Source organism: Xiphophorus maculatus, chromosome 16 (genome assembly GCF_002775205.1).
Source record: "Xiphophorus maculatus strain JP 163 A chromosome 16, X_maculatus-5.0-male, whole genome shotgun sequence".
Classification (NCBI taxonomy): domain Eukaryota; kingdom Metazoa; phylum Chordata; class Actinopteri; order Cyprinodontiformes; family Poeciliidae; genus Xiphophorus; species Xiphophorus maculatus.
In genome coordinates this window covers 2,919,034-2,929,673 of record NC_036458.1, presented here as the reverse complement: position 1 = coordinate 2,929,673, position 10,640 = coordinate 2,919,034, and the positions used below count along the sequence as shown (strand labels likewise).

Genomic DNA, 10,640 nt, shown 5'->3' with positions numbered 1-10,640 from the left:
GCCGGTAAAATAATTTTATTTATCTAACACATTTTCAGCAAGGCAATTCAAAGTGCTTTACATGTAATAGAAGGAAATACAAATAAAATAATAAACCAAAGGAAAGAGCAAAAGAAGAAAAGGTAAAAAACTACATATTAGTTCCCCATGTTTAAGAATAAGTGGTCCTTAATATATAACGTAATGCACCAGTTCGACGCTATGAAACTTACCAGAAATTGCCTGTGTTGTAAACAGCCATTCTGCATTGTGAAGAGAGAAATGTCAAGCCAAACAAGATGGCCGTTCATGTCAATTCAGTGTTTGGAAGTATGACCAACACGGACTGGTTTTGTTCACTTGTCTTTGCTGAAAAAAGTGCAGAAAAACGTCATCATACACAAATTTTCCTTCTGTTTGCTGATTGGTTAGGTTAAAAATTCTACTGGAGACAATCCAGTTCAATGGGAGAAAGCCGGAACTGAACATGAAGAGAAATTAGAATCAAAATCAAATCTTGAATCGATGAGTTACAGGAAAATTAAATGTTATCCCCATTTCATGTGTCTAATAATGTCTTCTGTCTTTTTTTCATCAGTAAAACAACAAACAACCAGAATGTAAACAGTCTGCGTCGCCAGCGACTCACTCACATTCCTACTGCTTTTAGGAAAACCTTTCCTGCTGAGTCATCAAGTTCAGCCTAGAGCCCATCAAGGAGATCAGGTGAATCATGCAGCTGACAGACGTCCTCACCTACTGCAGGTATGTTTGTCAAATAAATAACCTGAACTCAGATGGAGGGTTCATAACTGCTGCTGACCTGCAGTAGCTCCCTCTGCTACCCGCTAGCTCTTATTTAAAGGTTTGGAACAGGAAGAAGAACACAATGAGGTGCAAACCTGATGGAAACCTCAGCTTGCTTTATATAGATGATAAATTAAACAATAAACCTTAGCTATGGTTGCTGAATCTGCCATTGCCACAAAGAATCCTCAATGGCCACCATCTTCTCCTTCTAATCAACACCAATGCTACGTTAATATCAGATCTGATTTTCTGCTGAAATCCGATAATTCTTTTGTTCAAACTACTAATTAAATGCAACTGGAATGAGACTTTTGTGCTAAATACCCAAAGCGACCCAGACACAGCAGCGCAGTGTTTACGGAATAACGCATGCTGCCATCTGCGAATCAAAGTTAAAGTTGTTGAGCAATTGAAGTCGACAAAAGAAGCTTAGAAAAAGACATTAACAGCAACGGCCTTTTGTGGAGCATTGGCTGCAACTTCTGTCAGAGCTAAAATAAGAATTATGAGTCGTTATTTATCAGATTTACTATCTCTGGCTATAAAACATGGCATGATCCTTCAGACTGCAGATGGTTTGTAAAGAGTTAAATTCTGATTTATTTCCCTGCATCGAAGTGGCACAGATCTTTTTTTTTTAAAAGTCAATTATAGGTCACATACGTGGAAAAAAAAAATTAATTTAGGTCGCTTTTGCCTTCTGTGTGAACGCAGCGTAACTGATTGAAACTTTGTGCTGGTCCTCACTCAACACGAATGCAGAGTTTCAGAAATGCACGACCTCTGAACCCCAACGCTGCTTCCTGCAGTCGAGTCAGGTTAAAGTTTGCTTTTAATTCCCATGTCTTTATTTATTTCAAACAGGCAAGAAAAAGAAAAAACTGAAAAAAATTATAAGACTAAATGTCATTCCAAGTGACATGCAATTTTACACAATTTGATTTCCTGCTTCTCTCATACACATTTACATAAAACCGTTAAAATCCTCCCACATTAAATGATGCTTCCGTCTTACATTTTCATCATTGTACGTACAATTATTTACATATTAAAATCAATAATAGCATTTTTGTTATTTGAGACATCCATCCTATACAACATAATATCCAATAAGCTCGTTATTGGATATAAGTTACAGTTCTTTAAACTGGTTCATATTTGTCCTCATCATTTAATCTATTCCATAAATCTACCAACAGACTCATCTACAAAAACTCCTTTTGGTTGTTCTTGTATATTGAGGAAGTTTGTGTTTTCTTATTTTGAATATAAATCGTACAATTTTGAATTTCAAAAATATTGGATTTGTATGTTCCTAATATGACATTTGATAGTATTCTGTTTTCTTATGTTTGTTTTGTATGTATTGCCCCAAACGTCCACACAATGACTCAAATACGGTACAATGAGAGTATTTTATAAAATCTTACTCAGTTTTGTAGCCTGGAGGCTTTAACTGGGTCAATTTATAGTCTGACTCTGAGTCACAGAATAATAAGTCCATAAATAGGTGCAGATCCAGCATTCCTCCTCTTAACCCTGCAGGTCGCAGCACGTTCAGGGAAACGATGAGTAAACAATAAATCTGCTTTATTGTACCGACCCACACTGAGCTCTTGTAAGACTAACACACACACCTCATAATTTAACAGCAGTTTATTTTAACAGAATACAGCACCATAAGATACAAAGGAGTCACTGACCAGCAGGAGGCGCTGTGCCTCACAGCAATTCGGTTATACAAAGAAGATGCTCCAAACATTTCAACACATTATTCTTTCAAGGTTCTTCAAAGCAAAACAAAACCCTAATTTTCTAAAAGAAAACTAACATTTTCCACCTAAGAGGTCAATAATGTCCATTGTTTATTGATCTCACACGGCCACATGTGGTGTGAAATACCTGCAGATTTACACTTTTATAAGAACAAACTTAAAGACCAGAACTTTAACTGTTCTGGGTTTTGATTGGCTGTGGAGACAGAAGCCACGCCTTCAAGCTGAGTGACATCGTCAAACTAAACAGTTTATGTCTCGTTCCTAAACGCATCAGGACTACATTTCCTGAATTTCACATTAATTCCCTCCAAAATGTAAGCCCCGCCTCTACATCAGGATGTGGGCGGGGCTTTACTAGTATGTGGGCGGAGCCTCCACCGGCTCCTGTAGCTCTGGATCAACGTAGTCCTGGTTGAAGATGGCGGTGTCTGCTCCCTGTTTGAACCTGAGGACGGCCAGCAGAGACTGGAGCGCCTGCAGACACACAGAGCGACACGGGGTCAGTTATGAACAGCTCAGAGGAAACACGGAAAGAAAACATGTCAGAAAAACAGACAGATTGTTAAAAGGTCTGAAAATGTTAATAGCATGAACAATAAATTAGTAATGAACATTTGAGAAACAACACAAGACACAGCATGTTTTACTGTCACATGCTAACAGTTAGACATGTTGGCATGTTTTACTGTCACATGCTAACAGTTAGACATGTTAGCATGTTTTACTGTTAAGAAAACATGCTAACATGTAATACATGCTAGAACAGAATAAAATGATTGAACATTAAAAAGAAGTAATATTATGACCAAAACATCATAGCATGAACATGTAGCATGCTCACATGTCTGAGCATGCAGGAGGTGAAGGATGTTAACATGTTAGGAAGAACATTTAAAAAGTCATAAAAGGACATTAAAGGGGCAGCATTATGTATTTTACAGGCATTTTGTGCCATTTTACAGCAGTCAAGTAACCATTAAATTCAATTGTCAAAAATGTTGTATATATCAAATACTGTATGTCTTAAAAGAAATTTGGCTTTGTAATTTAACTCCTTAAAATTGGGCCTCTGTCTCTTTAAAAAAGTCCTGTTCTTTCTGTAACTCATCACAACATGGCTTTTCTGTTAACTCTTCAACAACGTTTTTACCAGCGTTGCTCTGAGAAGTGACTCCTATAAGGAGCTCGGCAGATGCACGGTTCTACCAGGTGTTTGCTAATTGCTCCTGGCTAGTCTGGAGGAGCTGATTAGGAGAAGGCTGCTCTGTGAGACGGAAGCTCTTGGAAACTGCAGCCCTGAGGAGGAGATGAGCCTTGAAGGCGGGGCTAAGTCCAGCCAGGCGTTTTGCACAGCTGAATGGTTGTCATGGAGATTAAATGATTTATCAAACATACATCAAAGAATCAAGGCAACACTCCAGATATATTTTTGATGAGGGAATAGCATTATAACATCATGTAAAGCTCAAAAAAGGTCACATTTACATAATGCAGCCCCTTTTATGAAGACCTGAAACATATCAGAAAAACATGAAGCAAATTAATGAGGTTAAAAGCAACACAGACACTGTTAGCATGTCACAGACAACATGTTACAGGTGTGGCTTACTCTCACAGCTGATCAGAACATGGCAGCACTTCCTGTTGGCCCCAGGAGGAAGGTCATGAGTGGAACCAGAAGCAGGGTTTATAATTTAGGTCATGTGGATCAAGAAACACCTTCATACCAGCAACAAATACGACACGAGTGTTTTAACACAGATGATGCATGCGATGCAATAACAATGACAGTATGAAAAAAAATCAGAAAGTGAGAGGAACTGCTGCCATAGAGGTAAAGAGTTTAGAGTGAAAATAGTAAAAGATGATTTGAAATGAGAGGAACGTTTTAATAACCACTAAAAGTAGAGGAAAAAATTAAGGTTGAGCCATTAACATGTTATATTTTATCAATTAATTGCATAGATTTTAAATCGTTAATGTTTTTAACTCAATTCCTCAGATTTTTTGTTTTACTGGTCCGCCGGTAAATCTGACGCAGAAAGCGACATCCATGAACAGAAATGGAAGATAAAACTGCTTCTCTTAGCCCACTGTGGCTTAATTTTTGCTACAAAAAAACAATCTGATGGGTCGCTGGAAAAGACTATTGTTGTGTTCAAGTTGTGCTAAGAGGTGCTAGCCTATCAACGAAGCTATTCAAGCATCTTAGTGCTAAACATGTAGTAGCAGCACAGACTTTCTAGACATTTCTAAAGAAGCTCTATAAATGATCCGGAGCTCCTGAAACACTGGGAAGCTGAACTTTGCTCCAATCTAGTAGTTGAAGAACCTGAATAATGGATAAATATCTTTACTATTGAGCTCATATGTCTATTTATTCAATCATTTAGCAGAAATAATGGGTTTTGAATTAAAATTGTTGCTCATGTTGTCAAAATATATGGCTTTCGAATAAAATGCCGCTAATTGTGGTTAACTAATTAATAAAAGGACCTCTAGAAGCTGGATGGATGAGGTCCTGATGGCACAGAGCAGCAGGAGGAAGAACAAACTCAGGTAAAATGATGGTAAAACAGTGACACCTAGCAGTGGTTGGAAAATAAAACCTTAAAATGAGTAACAGGTGTCGCAGACAGCAGGAAAAAGCTTCAACTGTTCAGCGGTTTAATCATTATTTCACAACAGAACTTACATGACAGAATCATATCAGCAACATTTTACAGATGGTGAAGGTCTGAACCTGCTTCCAACATTAGTTGCCATGGTGACCGAGACAGGTTGATGAAGCCAAGCTTACCTGTCTCTGTCACCATGAAGTTCCTGCTGCGTATTTCAAACCTCAGGTCTAAATATTTATTAACATGCATTGTTTAAAGGCCAGCAGGGGGCGACAGTCTGCAGTTAAACTCAGCATCCTGCTTTACATTCGGAGTCCATGCCTCATCGTTCTGTTACCACGGCAACAGTAAGGCACTGTGTGTGACAGAAATTTAAACCGACCAATCAGAGTTCAGACTGAGTTGAGGAATTGAATGGGGGAGGATGCTTGGCCGTGATTGGCTGAGAGAAAGAACGGTGAGGCTTTGTTTCAGGAGAGAGGAGGCGTGAAGAGTTTATTGTATTCTTCTTCGTACGAGACTCTCTTCAGACGCTCCAGCGACATTAACGTGACGCCTCCCTGCAGGCACATGGAAGAACGACAAGAAACAACACGAAACATGTAGCAACAAGAAACATGGAACAAGAAACCGCATGGAAGAACGTGAAAACAAAACGTAGCAACATAAAACAACATGTAATACCAAGAAACAATGCAGATCAACAAAACAACAAGAAACAACACGGAACAGGAAAATACATGTAGCAACAAGAAACAACGAGAAGCAAAGTGCAACAAGAAACAGCATTAGAGGAAAGTAAAAACAACATAAAACAACAAATAACAACAAGAAACACAAAACAGCAAGAAGCACGAAAAAAGAAAAAGAAACAGAACAAGGAACATGGAACGAAGCGAGAACAAAACATAGCAACATAAAGCAACAGGTAACACCAAGAAACACGTAACCAGAAACACGGAACATAAAGTAACACAAGTCATAGAACAACATAGAAGATGGAACAGCAACACAGACAGATGAAACACAGATTAGCAGCACAAAGTGAAAGAAAATTAAAAACAGAAAAATAACATGGAACATCAACAAAGAGCAACAATATGAAGAGCCAATGACACCAACACATGGAAGAGCAACACAGAATAGAGAAAAGTAACATGGAACAACATCATATCGACAGGAAGTCATCAGAAACATCAGACAAAAAGACCAAACAAAAGGCAACATGATAACAAACAAGAAAACAAGGAGAAGGAGAAGAATCAGTTCAAACATTTGATCTAAATAATCAATTAATGAATGAAAACATGAATAAAGCTGAAGACTCAGATAGTCCTGCAGATACTTGATGTTGATTATCACCCACACATTAATGAACGGACAGAACCACGGTAATGGATCGTAATAGTTAGCTGGTACCGGCATGGTGGTTCAGATGGAGCTAGTATTACCACTATCTGACCAGCAGGTGGCAGCAGACAGACTGTTCTGCTACGTACCCAGGTGAAGATGGAGAAGAAGCAGAAGATGATGGTAGCCCTGGCGGCGTCAGCGCCTTCGTTCAAAGGGTTGTCTTCAGGATTGGAAAACTGCCACTGGTTGGCCAGGAAGCAGAAACCCACAAACCAGATGAGAGACCAGAAAGCTGCGGGAAAACACGCATGATGCATTTAGAAATGAACACAGAGGCATTCAGGCTCTAAAACCGGCCAGGTGGAGTCTCACCCGACACCCCGATGTCCAACATGACGGCCTTCTTCCTGTCCTTCACCCCGCTTATCTGAGGGAAATAAACATCCAGCGCCAGGAAACCGGCGCTGCAGAGGAAACCCAGTGTTCCCATGGCAATGGCGTAGTTACAGGCGTTCTGGTTGCGGTTGAAGATGCAGTACTCCTCCACCTCATCGGGACGGTTGACGTAACCTTCGTTGGCGACACATCCCAGGATCACGATGGAGAAGAGCTGCGGGAAGGGAGGAGGCGGTTTGCTACGGTACCATTCCAGAACCAGAACTCCCAAATTAAATGGACGACTTACCTCCTCAGGGTCTGCTGAGGAGGAGTTTATTTGATTCGGGTGTAGAGGAAAATGGCTGGGGATTGAAACCTCTGGTCTACGGTGGTCTGATGGCAGCGAGGCTAGAGAACCTTAATGTCGATTCTTCCTTAAAGCTGCAGTATGTAACTTTTATAAAACAAATAATCCGTGAAAAGACCTCCTTGAACCACTATTGCCGTCTGAAGAAATGCACCACTCCGGTCAGAAACAACCAATTAGAACCAGGGGACGGGTCTTAGTGCTGCCAATCAATGCTGGTAAATGTACAAATGGCAGAGAAACAACTTAACATTCCAGGAAAACCAAAATGGTTTTCTGGATGAATGGAAATGGCTAGTTAGATAGCATCTGCTAGCTAACTAGCTAATGCTAACTATCATGAAAATGGCTAGATAACTAACTAGCAATAACATTCATGGCAGGATGTATTATGGTGAACTAGCTGTAGCATAGCAAATACCATGGGACAGAGTGAGAGTGACTGACAGCGCTAAGACCCTCCTCCTGGCTCTGATTGGTTGTTTCTGACTGACTGGTGTGTTTCTGTAGTTAGTACTGGGAGCACTGGGAGAAGGCAGATGATTTTTTAATGTGGTCGTTCATTCTACTAATCAAATGCAACAACAACCAGACAATCAGACTGAAGCAACCGACATTCACAGAATATCATTAACGGCACACAGCAGCATTGTTTACGGAAATAAAAGTGGATCTGCTGTGCATGGATCCATTTTAAAGTTTATTCAGCAGTGAGAGCTGACAGTATCTTCACAAAATCATAACAGGACAAAGAAAGATAAGAAAAAGAAACACAACTAACAGCAACCACCTTTAATGGAGCATCAACTGCAGCTTCTGTAGAGAATCTGTTGGGATGTGGAGTCAGATGTAAGAGTGGTGGGATTTTTTAAAAATAATTTCGTAATTCTAATTTTTTTCAGCCATTGTTTAGATCCATTCTGGCTGGTGCAGAATTATGATGCTTGTCTCACATCAATGATGTAAAAACAAGATCGTTCTGACTGCAGACACTTTGAAAACAATCGGATATGTTTTCAATTTAGTTCCACATCTGGAAATGGCACAAATCAGATTTTTGGGGAACTGAAAAGATTTGAATTGGGTCGCATTCGTCTGTGAATGTAGCCTAAGAGATGTTACTTTTTAATACAAATATAAAGTCCTAATATTACAAGAATAAAGTCTTAACATTAGCAGAAAGACAACAGAGCTTCTTCTTCTCCTGTTATATTTCCAGACTCCTGATGTGATCATGTGACCTCAGGCATGTTTTCTCTAAATGTAGCGCTCAGTCACATGACTCCATCTTTTCAACAAAATCAGATCATTCTTCATCAATGATCTGATTGGGAGTGTTCAACCTGAATCCTCCTCAAAGAACCAGTTTATGCAAATATTCCACCATCCGATCAAAGTTCTGCTGCGTCTGGTGGTTACCAGAACCGGTCTGGTCCATCGAACCAGAGAGTCTGAGACAACGAGCTTTTGTTCTAAAAGTCTTGTGCTGAGCCTCAGGAATGTTAAAGCTGGTCTCATGACTGAGTCACACTGAGGCTGCAGGAAACTGACCAGCTAACAGTACCAGAGAACGGACCTGCAGTCAGCTCTGCAGAACCACAACAATCATCCAATCTTGCTGGTTCTGCAGAGGTAATTTACACAACCAGAACTGGTACCAAAACTAGCAAAATACAAGAGGAAACAGGAAAAACATCTTATTATTGCAATATGATATATTGATATCAAAACAATTACAACATGTTAAAAATTACTGTAAATATGGATGCATTTCACCATAAATATGGATATAGAAAATATTAAATAATTTTATTTTCAAGTTAACATGAATAGTAGTTTACTGGATGATGCTGCTGCTGCAAGAGGGATGAGAGTAATAAGTTTATACTTCTACCTACTAGAAGGTTGAACGTGTAAATATACTTTATTGTATATACTAAATATACTTTTAGTTTATTTGTGTATAACTGTGTGTTTTTTATCACACTATATGTTCAGTAAACTCAACTCAACCATAAAAAATGTGTTTTTTCAATTTGTTAATGTCGGTTTTTAAATTAATTTTTCTATAATTTAAAGACTCTTAAATATTTACATTTCACAAAAAGACATAATTTAAGTTATTGATCCATCCTGATATTTTCCTGTTTTTACTCCAATTAGCAGTGATTGTTAAATCTGGTATGAACAGATTATTAGGTAAATATCTTATTAGGTAAAGTGTTATTATCATTGTTACCATCATATTACTTGAAAATGGTCTCAAAACAACAATATTATAGTTTATTACAATAAATTCTGGAACAAATTGTCAACCAGCAAAATTAAAATTAGAAGGTTATTTATCTGAAAGAGATAACTAGTTGGCCCGTCCATCCATCCATCCATCCATCCATCCATCCATCCATCCATCCATCCATCCATCCATCCATCCATCCATCCATCCATCCGCTGATGTTCTGCAGTCCACACTTGTTTACAGATGTTCAGAAACTCTTAGCTTTAGTTTGGACGTTGATGCAAACCGACCAATCAGAGCTTGACCTCCCATACCTGACCAATGAAATCCCGCCAGGACTAGCTGCTCAGTAAACCTGGGAACCAAACCAAACCATCGTGAGCCTCACCCAGCAGAGGATCCTGATGACAGTCTGAGGCTGCCTGATGAACGTCAGGGGATCGAAGGCGCCGCCGGCCTTCCCTGCTCCGTACGCCTGGAACCCGTCCATCCACGCTGCCTGCTGACCCCAGACCAGCTCACAGCGGTTCCTTCCTCCTAGAGTCTGTTCTGAGAGGCTTGTCCCAGTTCACTGCATCAGTTTGGACCAGTTTACCCAGTTGGTCAGGATTTATCTCCTAACTGGTTGTGCTTTCTTCTTCCCCTTGTCTGCTGTTATAAACTGCTCAGTAATCTGCTCTAATCCTCCTCATCCTCCCTCCAGGGCTTTACTTCCCTCAGTACCGTCTGACAGGCTGAGGACTCCAACCAGCTCCACCAATCACACAGGAACAGGCATCATGGGTTCAGGTTGTGGGTACAATCAGACTGAAGGAGGCGGAGTTAACACAACTCAGAGCATGCATTCATTTTACTTTTCTTTTTTTTATTAGAAGTTTGTCATATTTTCATATGTAAATGTTGATATTTGTAAATGATTCTGCTGTTCTTGCCTGGTTCCTCTTGAAAAAGAGATTTTAGATCTTTCTTGGCAGTTTTTTATTTTTAGATATTTAATGTTTGGTTTTACTTTTTCAGCGTTTCTTCTCTTATTACTATTTGTTACTTAAATTAGAAATAATTTAGGCAATGTTAAATGTCCTAAAACAAGAGAAGTTTGGCCTGCACTGTAAAAC

The 10,640-nt window shown here is 39.4% G+C and overlaps 1 protein-coding gene across 2 annotated transcripts; it reads right to left on the bottom strand.

Moving 5' to 3' along the window:
* Positions 1–2,449: 2,449 nt before the first annotated feature.
* On the bottom strand, positions 2,450–10,616 carry LOC102221049 (synaptogyrin-1-like). Of its 2 annotated transcripts, none has more exons than XM_005803206.2 (4): positions 9,914–10,616; positions 6,914–7,151; positions 6,688–6,833; positions 2,450–3,041 (listed from the first exon to the last, which is right to left on the bottom strand). In XM_005803206.2, the coding sequence occupies exons 1-4, from the start codon at positions 10,013–10,015 to the stop codon at positions 2,922–2,924; spliced, it is 606 nt and encodes a 201-aa protein (XP_005803263.1). In that variant the 5' UTR covers positions 10,016–10,616; the 3' UTR covers positions 2,450–2,921. The 2 variants fall into 2 exon arrangements, with proteins under 2 accessions (XP_005803263.1, XP_023204279.1); XM_023348511.1 differs by lacking the exon at positions 2,450–3,041 and adding an exon at positions 5,221–5,748 and having other exon boundaries at positions 9,914–10,607.
* Between the last annotated feature and the right edge of the window lie 24 nt (positions 10,617–10,640).